At 36.9% G+C, this 24,415-nt stretch overlaps 1 protein-coding gene across 1 annotated transcript in view; it reads left to right on the top strand.

Annotated features, from left to right (window-relative positions):
* Nucleotides 1–24,415, top strand: part of LOC120522928 (kelch-like protein 9) — a 56,615-nt gene that overhangs the window by 6,756 nt on the left and 25,444 nt on the right. The window contains exon 3 of the mRNA XM_039743718.1: nucleotides 15,143–15,296. Coding sequence (XP_039599652.1) covers nucleotides 15,143–15,296 — 154 coding nt within the window. The remainder of the gene's footprint in view (nucleotides 1–15,142; nucleotides 15,297–24,415) is intronic.

Raw genomic sequence — 24,415 nt, 5'->3', positions numbered from 1 at the left:
AAGGATGGACAAGTGTACATCCACAGGGTCAAGTGCCTCCAGGATTTCAGACTTCAGCCTTAACGTTGATGGTGTTTTGATTTAGACTTCACAAATTGTATGTATTTTTGACCCTTCACTTACCTTTGCGCTCCATAGAGGCCCACCAATCAAAAATGCTTAATTTCACCTTTGCAAGATCACCTGTCTTCACCAGGTACTAAATAGTAGAGATGCTGAAACACTTCTGAAGGCTTTCTTTACTTATCACCTTGACTATTGCAACTCCCTTTTTGTTAGCCTTTTTATTGAAGTCGCTCAGTAGACTTCAGAATATCCAGAACTTAGCTGTTTGAGTTCACACACACACACTAAGTGAACAGAACACATCATTCCTGTTCTTTAGTGTTTGCACTGGCTGCTGCCTGCTTCCTTATGTATCAAATAAAAACTGGCACTCATTATTTTTGAAATTTTGCATAGTTCAGCTCCTAAGATACTTGCCAGATCTTACTAGATCACTCGGTGTCATGGCTATCAGCATCTAGCAGTCAACATTTGCACATCTGCTCTTCACTCTTCTTTCAAAACTCATTTGAAAACCTCTCTGTTTATTTAGTATTTTTTTCAGTCTTAAGACTTTTAACCCTTATACAATGTGAATATTGTTTGTTCTGTTTTGTTATTGTTATTAGTTCCTGGTTTCTTATGGTTTAAAATATTTGGTAAAGCGTCCGTGGATATGAAGAAAGATGCTATTTAAGAAAAAGCTTATTATTATTGCATTTACACTGAACTAATTTAGTGCCTTCTGTCAACCTAAACCCAACACAACCTCAGGAGTATTCTAGGAAAAAACACAAAAGGATACACTGAGAACAAGCACATAGTACCTCAGAAAAGGATTTATTTACTTAGCAGCTCTGACCACACATCATTGTGCCCTCCACTATTAGACAATATGTATTTAATATAGCACCTTACATTGTAAGCCCTAACATGGAATTTCAAAGGGATATCACACTATAGTATTAGCTGAAACAAAGTATTGCACCCAATTTATTCTTGGATAACTAAAGATAAAGGCAATTCAGCAACAGGGGTGCGGAAATCCAACGCCCGACTCGCCCGACACGGGTAAATTGACCGTCGGACAAGCGTGTTTTTCTGGTTTCAGTTGTCCGCGGACAAGTGCAATTTTCTTGAGAAAAAAGAATTATATAGTATGTGCTGTGCAGGGCACATTTTTACCACTACTTTCAAATTTTAAACATTTGGGTACGTACTTCATGCGGAAACAGTCTACTTAGGCATGTTCTTCATGTCTCAAATTGTTATTCAATATTGTTTACAAAATGATGGCTGATTTTTCAAAGGGGAATCACTCTTGTGGTCTTACATACGTATTTTACCCTACTATTTACACGCTTGGAGATGCGGTCATTTTTTTCATGCCGACATTACGATGTAATTTGATGATTTTTCATTATAATCGATAACTTTTATATATTATTGGTAAAACTTATTTTTTTCCACATATAAATGCGGTCATTTCACCTACAATGCAATTGTTTTCTCCACATAAAGCTTGTTAGGCAGTTAATCTTTCCTGAAATTTGCGATTTCGCGTAGGTTGTGATATATTGAGGAGTTAAGAAATGTATTGCGTGACATCAGTTTTGATGAGCTGTCTATAGATCGTTTTTGATTAGAGAATTTTTCATATAAAACAAGTTGGTTTCGCGCTGTCAGTTTATTAAAAATAAAGAAGAAAACATTCTAACGGTTTCCAAATGTTATGAAATATCAATAAAAATTGATATTTTTTTCCCGACAACATCCGTAATATTTACTTCTTTAGAAATGTACCATCTTACGGAATTTCAAATACGGCATTAGGAATTACCTGCGTAACTCATAATGCACTGCACGTTGTTCTCGGATACAACTGAAACAAGTAGCATCGCGGATGAGAAATGGATCATTGCTTGATTAAAACTGGGACAACAGGCCCTGAAAAACCTACCGGAGCGTATTAAGGCCACGGTGAAAAAAATACAGACACTGTGAAGACAAAAAAAAATGTAAATGTGAGATTAAAGTCGACATTTCCACTTTATTCTCGTAGTTTATATTATCAGTAGAATGTCGCAAATTAAATTTCATCTTAAAATGAATGTTTCATTTACTAGATTTTCTCAAACCCCGTCATAAATTAATGTAGCACATTAAATGCTTTATATTAAGTGTTCCCTGACCCAGTTGTTAATCTCTGCGCGCTTCTTAAATTGACTTCCTCTTGCACTGAGGAAGCGCCAGCAGCGCATAATCTACAAGTTCATGGGTGCTTCACCAAATCACACTGTTTTATTTGGGTGCTTTGAAGTAATTTAACTCAAATATGCTCTATTCTAATGAGAGTATACAGTACACTTACAGCAGCAACTGTTTTTTCGGGTTTATCTTTTTTCATGGGATGCCACACATATAGGGTACAGAAATGTCCACATGCTGCAATTCACTGTGAGTCCACCCTACAAATCAATTAATTTTAGTTGTGGAAGTAATGAAAACCATATACATATTAGTAGATATAAACTAAACGTAATTGACTAATCTGATTTGTAATTTTTTGGTGTAGCACACCTTTTGATAATGCTGTATTTCAGTAATTCACGTGAGTGTGGAAGAACAGCTGCCACAATGTATAGATGATGTTAGTCAGGCCATACAGATGTTAAAGTAAGCTTTTCGTAAATTTCTTTAAGCATGTCATTAAGCAATTCATGTCACAAAACATAAGTGCAGATATGCGGTACATGTAAGAGCACATCATATTCCTCTGGTGTCAGAATATAACGTTTTGTATGTGGAACTGAATCAAGGGCCTTAAGCCTGTATTTGAGTAAGCAGGGCTAGAAACTGCCAGGGTGGAAATATGAGAACTCCATGATGAATGCTGGGAGCAGAGAGTGAATGAACAGAATGACAAAAAGATACATTCATATTGCCTTGGCTCCTGCCCTTGGACTCTTTTTACTTATACATTTTCTTGACAGGAAACTAGTGATATATTAGAGTATAAGTGAGAGATTACTTAAAAAACTGGATCTTGTGTTAGTTAACCGGTTGGAGACAAAGAGTACAGATAAGAGAAGAATGCTTCATGTGGAGAGAGGTTATCAGTGATTTACATTAATGATATACTGTAGATATCAGTGTAGTTACTAAACTTGTAAAATGTACAGATTATACAAACAATGGAGGAATGGCAGACAATGAGGAGGCATCAAAAAATTCAAAAAGTCTTGGACAAGCTCCAGATCTGGATGAATACTTGGAAAATGCTGTTTAAGGTAGCAAAGTACAAAGTGCAACATGTGGACAAAAGGAACATCAATTTTAAATACAAGATGGGACACACTGTCATACAGGAAGCAACCTCTGAAAAGGATTTAGTGGTTTTTGTGACACATTTTCATCATCTATGCAATGTGAGTAAAAAGGCAAAAATATTAGGTGATATTGTAAATAATGTTGAATATAAATCCAGGGATGTTATGCTCAGACTATACAATACACTATTGAGACCACATCTGGAGTACTGTGTGCAGTTCTGATCACTACAATACAAGAAAGACATAGCAGCACTTGAAGCTGTGCAGAGAACAGCAATCAAGATCATCTAAGGTCTTAAGGACCATGTTTGGTGTAAGCCAAATGCTGAAAATTATCAAAGAGAAATAGCAGGATGCTGCAACCACCATGAAGCATGGTGGTGACAGCATCACGCTATGGGGATGGTACTTTGCAGCAGACCCTGAAAGGCTTTTGAGGGTAGAAGATAAAATGAATGCAGCAAAAAAAAAAAAAAGAAAACAAAAAAGTAAGATCCTGGAGGAAAACCTGTAATCGGTAAGAAACCTAAACCTTGGGAGAAGATATTTTTCCAGACAACTCAAGGAAAAAGCCAAAACTACACAATGTGGAAGAATAATATAATAATGTTTAATTTAACAAAAGGAAGTCTTTCTTAGAATTAATGCTAATCCAGAACTTTAACATTAAAGTTTTGAATCTTGATCTTCTGTAGTGGAAGTAACTTGACTCTCTGCTAGTTGGGCAATGGAAGGTTGAGCTGGAACAGGGTTGGCAGCTGCAGCCTACTCTTTTTGGTATAAGAAGGAGGTTGTAGACAAGGTGCCCATTCATCATCTTCCTGGATACATTCTGAATTGCAATTTGTTGTTGGGATTGCAGGAGCATTAGGGATTTCTTTCATCTTTTGTATTTCTTTCGTTTTTCCAATTTACTAGCCATAACTGATTTTCATGTCTGTCATACAATTCATCTTTCTAAGCATTATATGCTCTTTTCTTTAGTCCAATCCTTTGGACAGACAGGGTCCAGAACCCTTACAAGTTAGGCCCAGTGTGGCAGCCTCAATGCTGTCCTTCATATTTGTTGATTACTTTCAACACTCCTTGTGTATATCCCTATCATTTTATTTTTTGTAAAATAGCTTCTTGTTTTTGATAAAAGATCTTTGTTCTTCCCATTTTGCTCTGGGAAGGGCAGCACACAGAGGTGCCTTCTCGTCACAAGGCTAATTTAGCTTGTGATCATCAGGTTAGCTAGAATTAAAACGAGTAGCGATTGCTACATATACATATGATCAAAGATTCTCTCCTTTGGTCTAAAGGCTAAAAGGTGCATAAAATATGGCCAGTAGGATTTTTGCATGACTTCTTTATTTATCCTTTTTTTTTCAAATTACCACCCAGTGGGTCAACCAAAAGATATAGGCTATTCCATTCTCTAGATAGATAGATATGTTGGTGCCATCTCAGAGACTAAGGCTGGGTAATAAAAATGTGTATCTCCATCTGCCTCTCACTTTGAGTATATACTGTATGTTGTTATCCATTAAATTCTATCCATCCAGGATGTTCTTCTCCGTCCTCTTGCCGGTTTTACTTCAGTCTTTCCTCAAAATAACATATTTTAGTATTTTGTAGCTATCCTGTCTTTCAATGTGTCCAAAGTAATTCAGTTTCCTTTGTTTTATTATATTTTCCACCTCTGGGACCTTACTAAATTTAAGTAGAACCTAGTGATTTCTCTGCCCACGATATATGTAGAATGCACCTGTAAGTCCACATCTGGAATGTATTTATCCTGCGTAGGGTGTCTGATCTAATCATGCATGAATCACAACCATAAAGAAGTGTTGGCCAAATATAACATTTTAGAATCCAAGGTTTAATTTTAAGATTTAATTGTCTATTAAAGGGATTTTTTTCATTTTTATAAACGCAGAACTGGCTTGTTCTAGTCTTGCCCTTATTCCCACCTTAGTGTTAAAATTGTTGTCAACCATCCTTCCCAGACATTTGTATTTGTGATCTTGTTTGATTTAAGTGTAGTGCCTTCTAATATCGATGTTAATCCTTTTCTGACTTACAACTATGACCTTGGTTTTCTTCACATTCAAATTTAGACTCATATATGCATCTGTCATTGTGTTCAACAGATCTTGTACCTTTTCTACAGTACTGGCTAACATCTATTTCACTACAACCATTCAAATATGTTTGTGAGCAGTAGGTAGAAAGTAGGAAACCAGGAAACACTATATTATTATTTTTTAAATACAGATGCATGTCTCTATCCACGGATATTTACAGCAGCTATGGGGTACGTCTATTAAGGCCAAGCTGGAAATACAGAATATCATATAGAATGTGAAAGTAAAATAATTATATATAGATAGAAAATTGTAAGATGACAGGCTTTCTTAAAGGAGAGGGCAAGATCCAGACATAGGTCAGAACACATAAGGTTAAATACCAAAATAGTAAAATAATAGAGGAGCCCAAAAACATAATCAAAAAAGTATCCTGACACAATGAAAAAAATAACCTCTCAACATCTAACTTTCAACACCATGACAATTACATTTTTACTGTTTAAACCCCAGGGCTGTATTAATTATATAGGCAACTTGGCAAGTGCACAAGGCCCTGGTGGGGAGCACGGACACTAAACATTTTAAACTTAAAACACTCTACTTAACACTTCACAGGCTTCACAGTTATCTAAGCATTTACAAAATGTTAAACAACAGCCCTTGCAAAATATAAAAAAAACGCTTGTACTGGATTGCTATTTATCCACTTTATTTACAACCAGTGGTGGCACCAATTGAGAAAAAACAAAACAGACAGACTTAGGGTGGGCATACAATATGTAATTTTCTCACATTTTGTAACACCATAAGTTCAAGTGCCCTCTCATACACTTAATGGCTAATCTGTCACTTTTGAACAATTGTGAGTGTTTGAATAGCAACATCATTGGGTGAGGCTTTAAGGTATCCACACAATTTGACAATGTCAAGCATGATATGATATTTTACTATTTTTGCTCTCAGTATTGACTAGTTTAGCATTTTTATGAGATGTGGACAGTATTACTTATGCTAATCTATTAAAAGTACAACTATATAATACTACCAGGAGTTTGAAGCTGTTGGAAAATGCCCTCAGTATTGCTTCTTTGAACACCAAAACATAATATTTATAAGAAGAAATATCATGTAGTGGATAGTATTCTTACCACAACTGAACAGTCTGTTCTGCTTCCCACACATCCACAAATGTTTTGCAGCCATGCTTGAAAAAGCATAAACACACAATCAGCTCACATGACTGCTCACACCTGATGATCCAGTGCAAAATTCTCCAAAATGTTTGGCACGTTGGTAGTCCGTATGCCACACAGATTGTTTTGGAACAAATCATATACCTTGTAAATGCCAACTTTATGATCTTCAGGGACTTCCTCATAATTTTGTGTAAACATCATGAATTACTTGGGTGCTTTCAAGTTGTGAGAAGTTGTGCTAAAATTGTGAAGTGGATGCCCACTGGTAGTGGATGTATTAAAAGAAAAACTAAAAAAGAAAATAAAGCTAGAAATATGCGCCACATTATAAAATGTACCTAGATATATGTGTGTGTGTGTGTTAATTAGGGTTGGTATGTTGGACCAGAAGTGTTTTGTCCAGCTACACGGAAAGGTCTTAACCCAGCCCTGGCTTTAAGGTGAAGTCATCTTAAATAGTCACAGCTTGTTGCCATCACCATGACAGTTTGATGATGATGCCCACATGACAATGTGCATCATGAGCATGTGACTAGCAATGGGCATCAGTGAAAACAACAATATGGCTGCACCTATGAACAAAATACACAAAATGGCAGCACAAGCTAGAAAAATGAGCCATAAAGTAAAATACAAAACAACAGAAAAATAATAATGGAAAATAAATTCCATGAAAAAAAACTGGGTAAATGTGATGAAAACTACAATGCATGTTTTACTTCATATTTTGGAGTCCATACTGCTGAAACGACCACATCCTCACACAGATCTCTTAAGTTCTGCTTAACTGCTCACCAAAAGAATGCAAAGGCCTCTTGTCTGCAAACAGCTTTTAAATGTAAATTAAATCCCATAAACAAGTAAATCTAACATCTGAGCATATGAAACTGAACGGGAGACACTGCAAATGAAACCACAACAGATTTTTTTTGTTGGATTTAATAAAATGTTTGCATTAACTATTACTGAAAAAATGCACTTAAGAGCAAATGTTTCCTTTTATTCAAGTGAGTGATGCATGCATGCTTAGAAAAAGATATAATCAGAGCTGGGCAAAAATAGCAGGATGTGCAGTGTTAATCAAAAGCTGTTTTGCATATTTTAAAATTAGTTGATGATCTGTTTGTACTAGCAGGAAATAACTAGATTTCCTGGAGAGCAAGGCAAGGTGATGAGTAAATTCAATTATTTTAAGTGGCTCATTTAAGGAGTTTTCCATGCACATAATCATGTGCAACTCTGTGTCTATATTTGTATGCTTCCAATAATTATTAATAAACATATAATACCAAAAATAATGTAATATGGTGTAACCCAGCATGAAATTTGTACATAAACAATGCAAATCAGACAGGGGGTGCAATTCAAGTAGTATACAAGCACCTTAGCTAGAAAACATCTGAGCAGCGTGTTCCACATAAAGTGAAATGCAGGAAAATACTAAGCAGTAGACATGACAGAGGAGGCGACTCCCCCACGACTGGAGGACTGTGGAATGGGACCTTCTGAAGTTGCTTTTTTTGTTCTGTTGCTAGCCAACAATAACAGCAGCGTAATGGGTGTAGGAATAAAACAGAAGCTCTTTTTCCCCTCTTCTAGTAAATTGAGTTTTGCACATTGCTTTTCAATACAAAATTCTGATAGTGTTGTGGTTTTTAGATTGATTTTACTTCCTTTTATAACTATAATACCTACTTATTCTCCTACTTGATTAAATAACCTTTATTTTCTGACCCCATCTTTGCATAATGGACTTTAAATCTTTTAAGTATGGTAGCAGGAAAAAGTCAGCAACCCCTTTAGAAATACCTCATTTTCTACATTAATTGATCTTCAACCAAGTCACACGTATAGACAAACACAGTAAGTATTCTTACAGTACGTGAATAACACACAAACAATCTATTGAGCTTCAGCCAGCAGACAGGCACCATGACATTAATCTGCTGGGTATCTTAATAACCTTGTGAAAGCAGCTGCACAATATCATTGGGATGATGTGTTCATGTTGGTATGCCATTGCCTTTCTACATTATATGTACTGCTGCATATTCATCCTGAAGAATTCAACCTTAGTTTCATCAGCATACATAAACCATTTTCTCTGTGAAATTGTTGAATGTCAAGATTTTCTTTGCCAAACCTCAGGCATGTAGTGATATATGTATATTTTTTGGAGAGCAATAGGTTACTCCTTGGTATCCTGCCAATTGGACACCTTGCCTGTTCAATGATTTGAGTATGGTAGACTCATGAACAGAGATGTTCACATGTTCCAATGATTCCTTCAATTTATTATTTGTTACTCTAGGGTTCTTTTTTACCTCGCTGAGCATTCTGGATTTTGCCTTTCAAGTAAACCTTTGTAACCCTTTCCAGCTTTATGCAAATCAATCACTCTCAATCAATTCTTGATCATAGGTCTTCTCAGATCTCTTTTTGCAAGGCATGCTTCCCATCAGAAGATAATTCTTGTGAACTTTATTGCGGGCCAACGTAGCTCTAAACCACATCTCCAGTGCTGTTTCATTGATTAGATTCCAAGTTTGGCAGATCCTGACTCCAGTTAGCATTTGTTGAAGTCATCAGCCTAGGAGCTCCCATACTTTTTTCAGAATAATCTTGTGAATCTTTGAATGATGAATTCATTATGTACAAGAACAATGCAATAATCTGCGTGTGAATAATTTAAAACAAGATAGTATTTGTTCATTATTGTAACTTATATGGAGATCAGACCATATTGTATGATACACCTATGCATAACTGCAGTTATTTACAAAGAGTTCTGTTTTTCTTGTCACTGTGTTTTTAATTTTGACCAAAGACCTCTGATTCATAGATGGCTGCTGTTGGAGAATTTTCTCTAATGGAAGAATTTCATGTTTTAATACTTTTCATCTGAACTTCAATGCATATTGAGATGGCATAATGACAGCTCCCAGCTGGAGCCAAATTTACAAGTACACGCTGGTTGGGTGGCATACCTTGATGTAGCTAGTAAATAACAGGATGTTAGTCATCTTTCCACTTTGGTTTGCAGACTGCAAAAGTGGCTACATTATAGCCAGGTGGGCCAAACACTGGTCCTGGTTCCATAATGGTTTGTTAATAAAAGAGATACACAGCCTCCATCAACTTTACAGCACTGTCAAATTTCCACATGCTGAAGTTCAATACTGCAGTGTAATATGATTATCTGGTGTTTTCTCAATAAATATCAATCTGATATTGACTTGTTAGCAGGTGTGGCTTTGGATGAGATAGCAAGATAGTGAAAAGAAAAAAAGAAAAAATATAAAAAGAGACCAGTGAGAGATACAAAGGATTGCTATGCTCATTTTCACATAGATAAGAAACAAATGTAGTGGGAATTTGATACAACATGATGTACATCAAGAACTGAATGGATTAGTTGATTGGTTGTTCAACTGATTGATCGCTTGTTAGGTCTGTTAATTGACCAATTTATTGTTTAGTTGGCTGTTTGACAGAATCTGATTGTCACTTTTTAGCAAGTGTGTGTGCCCTACACACTAGGTATTGTGGATGGAAGACAATTCTGCATGTAGAATTTACTTAAAATAACTTTTTGTTCATTACGTATCATATTGCTATTGCCACGTTTTCCATTCTCCTGTGACTGAGCTACTGTTCGCCTTTTTCCAACTGCACTTACTGGATTAGACCCTCAAACCTAATAAAATTTCGAGATATCCCAGAGGACGATCGTATCATATGCTACTAAAGAGATATGTCTGCCTCAAAAACAGTGTGGTGACAGGACACCAAGTTCTCATTTCAGTGTTATAACCTGGGGCCTCTCCACAAATGATAACAGGGAAAGCAGCCTCACTGGCCTTACAAAACACCTGGCTTCACAAAATACTGCAGCACGTTCTCAGACCACATCATTTCATCAGGCTCAGGTTTACTCTGAACTTTAAAATTTGGCATTTTGTTTTCAGCACTAGAATACTGTATGTCATAATAGTAATGAACACTTCAACACACTTCTCTGTTCTTTTGTTGTCCTTTTAGTTAGTTTAATTACTTGCTCTTCACTTTTTATTTGCCAAATTGGATATAAATGTTAAATTATATTTGTTTTTGTCATTTTTTTTGTTTGTATATTACTTATGTGAGCCGAACCGTGAGATTTCTAAAGTCTGTACTTATTGCAGCTGCCTTTTCATATATTCTGAGAATCTTTTTTATTGTTGATTCTCAGCTCTGGATGTCTTAGATGTTTTCATACCCCTATACTAGTGCATTTTTTTTCTTTATTCTCATCTCAAAATGAAGAATTGACTTCTCTTATCCAAAGCAAAAAATGGCCTTGTAAAATTCTCCTTAAATCATCAGAAACTGTGCTTTCCATCCTTGATGAGTCTAGCATTGCTTAACCAATCTTTTTATCACTTTTTTGACCTTCACCTGCTTCTAAAACAAGTCTCTGTGCCAGAAACAAAATATATACAGTATATATTTTTACAGTTGTTTTGTAAGATTTTCCATTCGGCATTTAAAGCCTTGCAGATTACATTGTATGTCAGTGAAACATCTGCTCTTTTGATTATGTGTCAACCTCAAGTTTTTCATACACACAAGTTTTTCTGAATTTGCTTTTTTCACTACGGGAGACCTGGAGCCTATCCCAGCATCATCAGGCACATGGCAGCTAAAACAGACACTCCTACTTACTACTAGAATGTTCTTGAAACTTCTGCTTAATACTAAAGTGTTCTGGAAACATCTGTTTACCACTAAAATGTTCTGGGAAATCCATTTAAGTGGCAGAATGTTCTGTTTCTTTTCTTTATTGCTTACATTACATAGACATTTAGCCAGTTAAGAACCCCAAAGAAGAGTATGTTCCTGCTAACATTACAAATAAAATGTTCCGAATGAAGTAACCCCTAAATGTTTCACAATCAGGCCAAAGCTTCACAGGTAAGCAAGCTATCACTAATGCATCTCTGAGTTTCAAGTATGTAAATACTTTATGACACCAGTGGTGACTAAGCAGCCTAGATCTTCAGGATACCTCCTGTCTATCAGTGGAGCTTTTGGTGTTCTGTCTTACTTTATTAAAATCTGTGTTTGTCCTATAGGTTAAGCATGACTAATTTAGGCTGACATCACCCTGTTCACACAGATGTCTTGCTAACTGTACATTAGGACACTCTGTTTAATTGGTAGCCACATTAGCTCTGTTCAGACCAGACAGCAATCTGATCAATAAGATGGCTTATGATTGCAAAATTCTCTGGCTGGGAACAATGCTTATATGCCATCAATATGCTCTTTAGTCATATGGCTTGCTTTGGCCATGTCTGCTACATTTATAAAATGGCTTCAAGAGAAAAATACAAACCTCAGACACCGGACAATCAGTCAAATTCCTCAAGTAAAGAAAATAATTTTTAAAATTTTGTTTCTGAAAATATACTGCTGCTCTCTGTAATGTTGATACATTATTTTGATGTTAACTATCAGTGTTTAGAGATTGTGGTTTGCATCCAATGAGACAGTCTAGTTATTTTTTCATTTTCATTATCTGTTTCATACGCATAATGTGCTATCTACAGTGTACTAATAACATTGGCTAGATTATCTGGCTAATTGTCTAGGGCAATGGTTCCCAAACTCGATCCTGGGGACCAACTGTGGCTGCAGGTTTTTGTTCCAACCACCTTCCGTTTTTCATTGGACTCTTAGCCAAATTAAGTGAGTCATTATTTCCCATTATTTTATTTTGGAGTCAATGTAGAAATTACAAACTAAGTTTGGTAGATTTTTATTAAAATGTAAAGCAGTTATATGGGGAATATGTATTTTTTTTTACTTGTTAACAGTTCTTTCAACCTAATTTGATTATTTACTAATTAGTGAGTTTGACACTGAAGTTGATGCTGCTTTCATCATCCCGGGTGGCTGCTGTGCTGGTGGTTAATTGTCACTATTAGGGTTAAATGAAGGGAGCAAACTACAGAGGAAAAGGGGGAAATAATAGGAAAACAGCAAAAGAGAGTTAAGCACTTATAGCTTTAGAAAAAAATAGAAATATTTCTAAATGTTTTATAAATGTAAAAACCATACTGCTGTGTTTTTCTGAATGCAGAATAAGAGAAGAGAAAAAAAAGACCAGCTAATTAAATTAGATGAGTTGTTATCTGAGCACTGATCTAAAGGCTCCTTATTGTTCTGTATAGTTTTTGTTATTGTAATTGCAATCAGTTTTACCTTGGGTGGAAGATACTGATAGATAATCTAATAATGGCACTATAAAAGAATATTGGAAAATATATAACAAAATTATAATAACTCATAAAAAAATAGTTTAACCAACAGGCCATTTAGTCTAATATAGCTCAGCAACCTCTGTCTTTTGTTACATGTCATCCTGTCGGGGTTTGAAGATACAAAATATAATGGTACAGTACTTGATAAGTTATTCCACATAACTGTGTGAAAAAAAAACCTCATAAATCATTATAAGTCGACCCAGTGCCCACAGTCATAACTTTTACGAGAATGTAGTTGCCCTACTTCTGCCCCTGCAAACACTGTAAGAACATAAATACTGCACATAGACAGCCACTTCTTCTTCTTCTTCTTCTGTATTCAGTTTCTGTAGCTGCATTTATATCCTGAAGCCAATGGCTGTTAGGAATTCAATTGTCTATTGTAGTTTATCAGAGGGCCCTTAGAGTTTGTTAAAGATTCTGGTACTTTCTGCACCAAAATAGCTTCTCAGTTTCTGCAGATAAGGGCAGGTTTGGAGTATGTGCTCAGGTGCCTTTTTCTCCAAGCCACACTCACACCCTGCCGAATTCCTGAGACTCATTCTCTTCAGGCAATTAAAGCAAGTTTGCTCATTTTGAGATGGAGGATGGTGGCCTGACTCCTCCCTGAGTAGCTTATAGAGATGGTCCTGCTGTGTGTCATACTGAGTGATGAAGCCATGAAACACTTTTTTTTGCTTCTATTTCAGAAGAGCCTTTAAAAACTGTGACTGAATAGCCCATGTCATGAAACTGAGAAGCAAAAGTGTTAACCACTGCCCACTGTGCAATGAAACATATGATATCACACACCATTAAAAACCCCGATTATGCCGGCAATAATAACATAAGAAATCAAAGTTCAGCATTAATGTGATTTTAAGAGTCCTAACAAGAGTAATGATAGGTCCATTAGAAACAAAGTAGAAGAAAATATAACCTACAATTGACACAGATTCTCAAGAAACAAACCTCCAAGTACCAACAGTTTTTAAAAAAAGGTCAAATTTCAGTATAGCTGGACATGGCTGCCCTAAGGGATGGATAGACATCCCAGATGGAGATGATTCCTTACATGGGTGGGAAGCCCCAAACAAATGGACAGGCATCCAAACCGGACATGTGTTTAATGCCTTCCTTGGTCTGGATAAAAGAGGAAAGGGAAAGAGAGTCTTTGAGTGATGTTTATTTCCCCCAGGTGCTAGATGGCAGCAACCCTCCATATCAGTGCCCATTCGAGAACCAGCTGGAATGCTGGCAGCACAGCCCAGCTGGAGTTCATGGGTGCTGCAAGGGGGTTCTACAGGGAGAACTGCTCTCTGCTATATTGGACTTCCGTATGACCTGGAAGTACTTCCAACGGGCAGCAGCACTGGCACCAGAAGTACTCCTGGGTCCTCAAAAAAAAAGAGGCCACACTCTCTTACTGTATCCAGGCGAGTCGGAACATGGGTGGAAGGTAGGCAACACTTGACTGGAGGAGGGCATTGCAGTGGTGAGAGGAGAGGAATTGTGAGAAAGATTTCTTGTGCTTTGTCAACTTTTTGGAGGTATTGTGTATTAAACCATTCTTTATTTGAACCTAGGACTGAATTTGTGTGATCATGTTGGTGTTTGGGGCTCGCTGGTGCCCGGTTCCATCACAAAGCATAATGTGTGTGTGTTTCTGAAAAGGTGCTGTTTTCGCTGACATTAAGCAATGGAAATGCATGCTCCATATTTAGTATACAGTTTTAAAATATCAAGATATAATGTTTCTAGAACATCCGCATCTATTTTTTGTCATGTGCAGATGCCTAATGCAGGTTTAATTCTATGATTATCTGTAAGGTTTAGGGCTACCAGCCAACACAACCCTCATTTGAATTAAATGAGTCTGAGAGTGTGGTGTTATGTTATATTTAGTTGAACATCAGTTAAATGAATAAGTTTGATGACCAAATAGTATCCTCTTTATTGTCAAACATCTCAAGACCTTAAACAAAGAAGATAAAGAGAAACTTTTTATACTTTTTTTTTATTTTTATAACATTCATGACTTTCTGTTTTATTCCTACTGTTAAACCAAACCATAAGCATCCAAATGGGAAGACAACATAAAATATAAATTTAGGTTTAGTTAAGTGAATTTTGTCTAGTAAATTGCATTTTTAAGTAGAAACTATTGAAAAAAAAATCAAAATTTTTGTTTGTTCTTTTGTTTACTGCAGTGCTAACGAAGAAGGTCACCTCCACCGTAAGCTGTCTAGGGTCTTCAGTATCGAAAGCAAACACAGCTCAATAAAAAACAACAAGGGGACCACAGAAGTTGCTGTGGAAACCAAAAGCTTCAGTAGTGATGACCACAGGTCTGCTCTTTTAAAGGTAAGGAAATGCGTGTATCCATTTTCTAACGTCACATAGACCCTAGCCCAGCAAAAGTGTATGCAAGGAAGGAGCATACCAAGACAGAACTTCATTTTAATGCAGTGTACACACTGATTTGTACAAATTAGAGGTAGAAATCAACTTAATTTGTACACCTTTAGGAGGATAAAGGATACACAAGTACCAAGATAACATACAGTGGGATGCAAAAGTTTGGGCAACTTTGTTAATAGTCATTATTTTCCTGTATAAATCGTTGGTTGTTACGATACAAAATGTCAGTTAAATATATCATATAGGAGACACACACAGTGATATTTGAGAAGTGAAATGAAGTTTATTGGATTTACAGAAAGTGTGCAATAATTGTTCAAACAAAATCAGGCAGGTGCATAAATTTGGGCACCACAAAAAAGAAATGAAATCAGTATTTAGTAGATCCGCCTTTTGCAGAAATTACAGCCTCTAAACACTTCCTGTAGGTTCCAATGAGAGTCTGGATTGTGGTTGAAGGTATTTTGGACCATTCCTCCTTACAAAACATCTCTAGTTCATTCAGGTTTGATGGCTTCCGAGCATGGACAGCTCTCTTTAACTCACACCACAGATTTTCAATTATATTCAGGTCTGGGGACTGAGATGGCCATTCCAGAACATTGTACTTGTTCCTCTGCATGAATGCCTTAGTGGATTTTGAGCAGTGTTTCAGGTCGTTGTCTTGTTGAAAGATCCAGCCCCGGCGCAGCTTCAACTTTGTCACTGATTCCTGGACATTGGTCTCCAGAATCTGCTGATACTGAGTGGAATCCATGCGTCCCTCAACTTTGACAAGATTCCCAGTCCCTGCACTGGCCACACAGCCCCACAGCATGATGGAACCACCACCATATTTTACTGTAGGTAGCAGGTGTTTTTCTTGGAATGCTGTGTTCTTTTTCCTCCATGCATAACGCCCTTGTTATGCCCAAATAACTCAATTTTGTTTCATCAGTCCACAGCACCTTATTCCAAAATTAAGTTGGCTTGTCCAAATGTGCTTGAGCAAACCTCAAGCGGCTCTGTTTGTGCTGTGGGCGGAGAAAAGGCTTCCTCTGCATCACTCTCACATACAGCATCTCCTTGTGTAAAGTGCGCCGAATGGTTGAACGATGCACAGTGACTCCATCTGCTGCAAGATGATGCTGTAGGTCTTTGGTGCTGGTCTGTGGGTTGACTCTGACTGTTCTCACCATTCGTTGCTTCAGTCTATCCGAAATCTTCGAGCCTTAACTTGAACTGAGCCTGTGGTCTTCCATTTCCTCAATATGTTCCTAACTGTGAAAACAGACAGCTTAAATCTCTGGGACAGCTTTCTGTATCCTTCCCCTAAACCATGATGGTGAACAATCTTTGTCTTCAGGTCATTTTAGAGTTGTTTTGTGACCCCATGTTGCTACTCTTCAGAGAAAATTAAAGGAGGAGGGAAACTTACAATTGACCCCCTTAAATACTCTTTCTCATTATAGGATTCACCTGTGTACTGTATGTAGGTCAGGGGTCACTGAGCTTACCAAGCCAATTTGAGTTCCAATAATTAGTTCTAAAAGTTTTGGATTCAATACAATGACAACGGTGCCCAAATTTATGCACCTGCCTGATTTTGTTTGAACAATTATTGCACACTTTCTTTAAATCCAATAAACTTCATTTCACTTCTCAAATATCACTGTGTGTGTCTCCTATATGATATATTTAACTGACATTTTTTATCGTAACAACCAATGATTTATACTGGAAAATAATGACTATTAACAAGGTTGCCCAAACTTTTGCATCCCACTGTATGTTGTGAATGTGAGGAGAATATGCAAACTACAGATAGACAGGGACCAGACCAAAACTGAAACCAAATCCCTAGACCTAAAATATAGCAGGACTAATCACAGCATCAAAATACTGTCCAAAAATAAATCAATACATATAAAAATTACTAATCCATTCAGTACTGCGGTGGGTTGGCACCCTGCCCAGGATTGGTTCCTGCCTTGTGCCCTGTGTTGGCTGGGATTGGCTCCAGCAGACCCCCGTGACCCTGTATTCGGATTCAGCGGGTTAGAAAATGGATGGATGGATAATCCATTCAGTAAATGTAACTCTAAAATTGATTGGTCATTTGCCTTTTAGTATAGTAAGCAATTTTTTGTGTAAGCACTGTCTTGTGAAGGCAGATTAAATGATGTGAAATGGCTGCCACTGACATTTCTACAGAAGCACAGGTATGCAAGCACAAGAAATGAACACGATGCAAAAAGCACCCACTGCAATAATCATGTTTATCTTTCTGCCTGTCTTACTACTGTATTCTGTGTGTCAGCATGAAACAACTAAACTCCCAATGGATCCATTTTGTTAAACTTTTGCACACATATTCTTCAAAGAAATTCTCATGGAGAGTTCAATTTTTGTTGATATATCTTAGATACAGTGTACAATACACATTTTTGAAATTTTATAATCTCTAATTAAAAATCATTGACAATTTTGCAAACTGATCTATCTTAAAATAAAGAGACATACTGTGAACCTTCGTCTATAAATTAGTATACTGTGTCAATTTTGTCTTGAGAGCATTTACTTCACCATGTATATTGTTAATATCTTTGTCTTCCACTCATTCAACTGCCTCTTCTGATGGCTAAACAGGGAAAACACCTGTAGTTGTGTCCTCTGAAGCAAGTACACGTTGGATGTGGTAGGATCAAATGTAGCTGCGGTTGGATGTGGTGGCCGAGTATTACCATATAAGGAAAGCATCTTAGACATGTATTTATTCGATTCTCCAATAATAATGTTTTTCAGTACTGTAATAGTGATATTTGTCTTGCTCCATGCATTTCAATCACTCTGTTATTTACACTAACCTGGTTAGGTAAATCGGGTTGTTGGCCTATGAGAAACCTAGTTAACAGAGGTAGATTTCTCAGAGAATAACCCAATTATGTGGCCATAACACATAACCAGGGGTCTCATGTATAAACGGTGCATATACACAAAAATGTTGTGTACGCCCGTTTCCACGCTCACTTCACGATGTATAAAAACTAAACTTGGCATAAAGTCACACACATTTTCATGCCAGGTCAATCCCATGCATACGCAAGTTCTCCGCTAGGGTTTGCAAACTGGCGGCAACCAGCATCAAAGCAGTACTACTGTTCCTATGTGGTTTCCCTATATTTTTTAAATTCACATCCCTGACACAGCTTTATCAAATACATTGAAATTAACTGCTTATCATTTACTAGTTTAAGGCATCTGATTGTAATCAACCCGTAACCATATAATGGCGCAGAAAATGACCAAACTATTCCAAATACTATAGCTGGTTTTGTGTTGTCACTGTCAGTGCACCACTCAGAGTATTTTAGCCCACTGTATTGGAGTGTGGAATCGCAGTTCTACAGCAGCTGATAGGGAAGCTCTACTGCAGATTGTGTCAAGAGCAGGGAGAAATATCGGGATAGAACATCTAGCACACACTGCCTCAGCCAAGTGCACAGTCTATTTCTACTTCCCCCATTCGGCAAATGCTTCAGAGCCTTTCCTGTATGGACCTCGTGGTTCAGAAACAGTCTCATCCCAAGAGCTATAAATGCACTCAATCAAGCCATCAAGTGCTCCCTGTAGAACTGTTTGTACTTACAAGTACAATTGCCTCACTGTAAACTTGCATTACAGTTGTAAAATTGCGCAACCTGAGCCACTTATGCTTTCATATTGTATATTTTTCACTGTTTTTTATCCTATTATTATTATTATTGTTTTTGTTATTTTAGCATTTTATAGGAAAATGAGCTTATGGAGGATTTGCATATTAATCTCATTGTACCATACAATAACAATAAAGGAATTCAATTCAATTGAGAGTGTGTATTTACCATTGATAACGACTGGCTTCTAAGTCGATTTAGATTTTCAGGCGCTGTCTTCGTGGAGCTCTTAATATCATTTTAAAAATGAAATGCATTAAAGTATATATATATATATATACTGTATATATATTGTGAGACATGCCTGGAAACCATCAGACAGGCACCGCATCTTTATAAAAAGTTATTTTATTTTCTCCTCCATTATTACACAACTCAGTCCCGCACAGTCCACTGGGCCTTCTTGCCCCAATCACCTTGATACCAGGCCTCTCTAACTCTGCCCCTTGGACCACCTTTCCTCTGCCTCTCCGTGGGAGCCTTGTCCTGCTCCCACTCCCGACTCTAGCTCCCCGACTGTAGGAAGGCGGGCCCTTTTTATTGTCCCCCGGATGTGTTCCAGGTGCTCCCTCTGACGTCACTTCCTGGTGTGGCGGAAGAGCACTCACAAGCACTCCGGGCGACCCTGGAGGGATTCTCCTCGATCTTCCCAGGTGTGGCGGAAGTAAATCCATCTGAATAGATGGATGGAGTAATTAAACATGTACTACGAAGATATTTCAGTGTTCCTTAAAGGTTTTGAAGAATCGCCTTTCTAAGCTTACAGATGGCTTGACATTTATTAAAGAGTTGATTGTTTGGCGATTGGTTATTGGAGAAAGAAATGGAAGGACTGGAATCTGGAGTTAGTAAGTTTGAAAAAGAAAGTACTGCTGTGATAAATTATTTTACTGAGGGTCGTACATGGGGCAGCAAGCATCTTGCGGGAGGCAGGTACAATCTCTGGAAGGGGCGCAGGCTCGTTGCTACCACTGTTCCAACATGCCTCAATGATTTATACATGCTTTCATTTCTATCATCATGAAAATGATATCAAATATACTAAGATGTATACTTTAAATTGTTCAGAGAACTGTAACATCATGAATGTAATGTATTCTGTGTCCTGTTGGCTAAGAGAAAGCCCATTTAAGAAGCACGTACTGATTCACACACGTAAGTGTACATAGAATATGACGCATTTAATATGCTATTTTAGTTACGATGGGATTTGAGAAACTATTAAATTAAACGATTTTAAGATGAAGTTTATGATGTTCTACTTTGATGACAAAATAAACTATGTGATTACAGTGGAAATGTTGACCTTTTTTCACAGTGTAAGTTTTTTTTCTTTTCTTTGTACCTTAATATGCTTCCATATGACACTCAGACGGTAGGCTATGACTCGCCTTTTCATCATACTTTCATACTTTGATATCTGACCACTTCTTATTTATTTCGGGCACTGTGAGACTTTCTGAACTTGAACTTTCGAGTTTCTCTGCTACTCTGTCACTCGATAATCTTCCTTTTGCTGTTTATATAGATGCTTAAGCCAACAAATGGTACTTTTTCCTTGTCTCTACTTGGTATTCACTGAAATTCTTCTTTTTCCCCTTGCGTTTGCCATTGTCTTCTCACAGAACGCAAAACGTAAGGGGCTATTTATATTGATTTGCATATTCAAAGAGGCGTAATTCTGGGAGGAGTTGGGGTGGAGCAACAGGCGCATGCACAAGCATTAATTTTCATGCTAACTGGGATTTATGGAGCAGAAGAATGTAGAAGTTGGCGTATGCACAGATTTATGCATCTGGATATTTTTGTGCGTATGCACATTTCCAATTTGTCCGTATGTCAAGTTTTAGTGTGAATTCTACGCATGGCGTTATACGTGAGGCCCTAGTTTACTGTTAAAGATTTTGTAGTCTGTGCATGTCCATTGAACTGTGGCAGCCCGAACATGTATTTGCTTCACACACTTTTTCAGCAGCCACAGGTGGAAACTTCAACAGAATACATTTTCAGGGACAAATGTTCAGGAGATTGCATCATACTATCTGCTCACTAAAATAATATGTCTCGATATTTCAGAAATCACTAAATTTATGTTGCTGAGCTAAATACACAGTGTTAAACTCAGCAGTACAATTTTGACAGTAGTAGAGTAATGCATTTAAAGTATTGTGCGTTACTTAGTTCAATTACTTTTTTTATTATTTCATTAATATCAATTGAAGAAAATAACATTCCATTCGATCAAATCTAATTTAATTTATACAACAAAGAAAATAACTTTACATACAATCAAGTTGAACTTAAACCAGAATTCCATCCTCATCCAAGAGAAAGAGAAGAGAGTAAATAGCCAAAGAAAATCCTTACAAACAACAAAGAAGTGAGTATGTACTTTTCCCTGATATAAATGTTTATTCTAAAATTTTATTCATTAGATTTTGCCACATTTAAAAAAATGTAAAAAAATCCAATAAGTAAAAATTTGTATTTTTCCAATTTCAAATAGAATAGAGCAGTTACCCACTGACTTATAACTGGTGGGCTGGGATTCTTCCAGTTGAGCAAGATATATACTAGTAGTGTGGTATAAGCAATTACAAAACATTTGTCCTTCTCCACTTTAAGGCCATCTGGAAGTACACTAAACACCGCTGTCAATGGGTTAGGAGTGATTGTGACACCAAGGCTGTCTGATAAGCATTCAAAGATTTTTCTTCAGAATGATGTTAATGATGTTTGGTAATACCCAAAATATGTGGCCTAGTGAGGCTAGAATTAGGCTGTAATGCTCAGGGGTTGAATCTTGGCGTGGATACATTTTGGACAATTTTAAATGAGAAAAATGAGATTGATAAAAGATTTTAAGTTGAATGTTTAATTGCTTTGCGCATCTGGAGCTAGAGTGTATTTTATGTATGGCTGCCTTCTACTCCTTTTCTGAGATGTTAAGTGAAAGATCCTTTCACCACAATACCCTAGGACCTTTGAAAGGATGAGACTTTAATATGTTTTATGTATTATTTAAATGCTGTCTAAGTCTTCAGCACTGATCAGTATTTCTTCTGGAACAGAAATGGGTGGGAGACGTGGAAAATTGGGCAGGTTAATTTTTCTGATTTGAAAGTAGTGGAAAAATTGTGTTGATGGGAAGTTAAATTCAAAGTGTAATTGTTCATAAGATGCAAAGACATTATCTATTTACAATTCTCTAAGTGTTTTAATCCCGGATGTTTCCAAACATTAAATACTATATAGGTTTGAGAGGGTAGAAAAAGGTGATTTTCAAGTAGAGGAGCAACAGATAAAAATGCCTATGCCTTCAAGTACTTCCTGCATTGGTTTCATATTCTGAATGATTGATGGACAACTGGATTATTAGCATATTGATGATAATTTGCATTTACTGGGGCACAAAATAGGACATATGAAAAAGTACAGCAAGATTTTATTTCTATAGATGACCAGGCTTTTGTATATTCATCAATTTCTGTCAGTGTCCAGGGGCCTCATGCATAACACCGTGTGTAGAATTCACACTAAAATATGGCGTAAGGACAAAAGCGGAAATGTGCGTATGCACAAAAAAATTCCAAATGCATAAATCTGTGCATTTGCCAACTTCCACATTCTTCTGCTCCATAAGTCCCGGTCAATGTGAAAAGTAATGCATGCGCACACATCTGCTGCCATTCCCCAACTCCTCCCAGAATTACACCTCTTTGAATACGCAAATCAATGTAAATAGCCCTTAAGCTCAGTGTTCTGTGAAAAGGCAATGTCAAAAGCACAGGGGAAAAGAGAAGAATTCAGCGAATACCAAGTGAAGGCATGGGAAAACGTACTATTTGTTGGTTTAAACAGTGATATAAACAACAAAAATAAGTTGATTGAGTGACAGAGTGTCAGAGAAACTGGAAAGCTCAAGTTCACAAAGTCACACAGTGCCCAAAATAAAAAAGAAGTTGTCTGATATCAAAGTCGCCATGAAAAGGTGAGTCGTAGCCCACCATCTGAGTGTCATATGAAAGCTTATTAGGGTACAGAGAAAAAAAAAATAGGCACACAGTGGGAAAAATATATGAAATGTCAACTTTAATCTCAAAATTTCCACTTTAATCACGTAGTTTATTTTGTCATTAAAGTTGAACATCATAAACTTCATCTTATAATCGTTTAATTTACTAGTTTCTCAAAAACCATCACAAGTAAAGTAGCATGTTAAATGCTTTGTTTTGTATTTGATCTTCTATGTGATCTATGTGTGTGAATCACTTTCTCTTCCTCCGACAGGACACAGAATATATTACATTCATGATATTACAGCTCTCTGAATAATTACAATACTGTAATGTATACTTGATATCATTTTCATGATGATAGGAGTTAAAGCATGTATTTAACATGGGAACTCGGTGGCACAGTGATAGTGACAAGCTGGCGCCTTTCCAGAAATTTTTCCTGCCTCCCGCAAGATGCTTGCTGCGCCATGTGTGACCTTCAATGAAATCATTTATTGCAGCAGTACTGTCTCTTTCAAACATACTAACCTCAAAATCCTGTCCTTCCTTTTCTTTTTCCAAGTAACCAATCACCACAAAATCAGCTCTCTATTAGATGTTAAGCCGTCTGTAAGCTTAGAACGCCAGTTAATCAAAACTTTTAAGGAACATTGAAATATCTTCATAGTACATGTTTAACTACTCCATCCATCTATCCAACCAGTGTTGTGCCAGCCCCAGGAAGAATACAGCGCGAGGCAGGAACAATCCCTGAACTAGCTAGTGCTGCAATACTGTGTCCTCATATGTTTAATTCAATACAGATTATTTAAATGATGTTAACATTTTATCTGTATAATGTAATAAACATATTTTGCTGCATTTCATCTTAAAAATTATATCATCATCATATGTAAATAAGCTCTTTATAAAGTGGGGCAGGTTGCGTAATATTAATATTATAACTGTATCACAAGTTTACAGTGAGGTAGTTGCATTAATAAGTACAAACAGTTCTACAAGGAGCACTGGATGGACTGATTGAGTCCATTTATAGTTCTTGGGATAAAACTGTTTCTGAACCGTGATGTCCTTACAGGAAAGGTTCTGAAGCATTTGTCGTATGAGAGCAGTTCAAATAGGCAACATGGCTGAGGCAACGTGTAGTTGATGTTGTATACCGATAATTCTCATTCCAATCAGTTGCTGTAGAGTTGTGATTCCACACTCAGATACAGTGATATAAATACTCCAAGTGGTGCAGTGAGAGTAACATGGAAAAGATGATCCGCTATGGCAACCCCTAATGGGAGCAGCTGAAAGAAGAAGAAGAAAGTACAGTGAGAGTAACAACGCTAAAGCAGCAATG

Source organism: Polypterus senegalus, chromosome 2, assembly GCF_016835505.1.
Source record: "Polypterus senegalus isolate Bchr_013 chromosome 2, ASM1683550v1, whole genome shotgun sequence".
Lineage (NCBI taxonomy): Eukaryota > Metazoa > Chordata > Cladistia > Polypteriformes > Polypteridae > Polypterus > Polypterus senegalus.
Note: the sequence above shows the minus strand (reverse complement) of the source record. Positions and strands in the feature narration are given on the sequence as shown.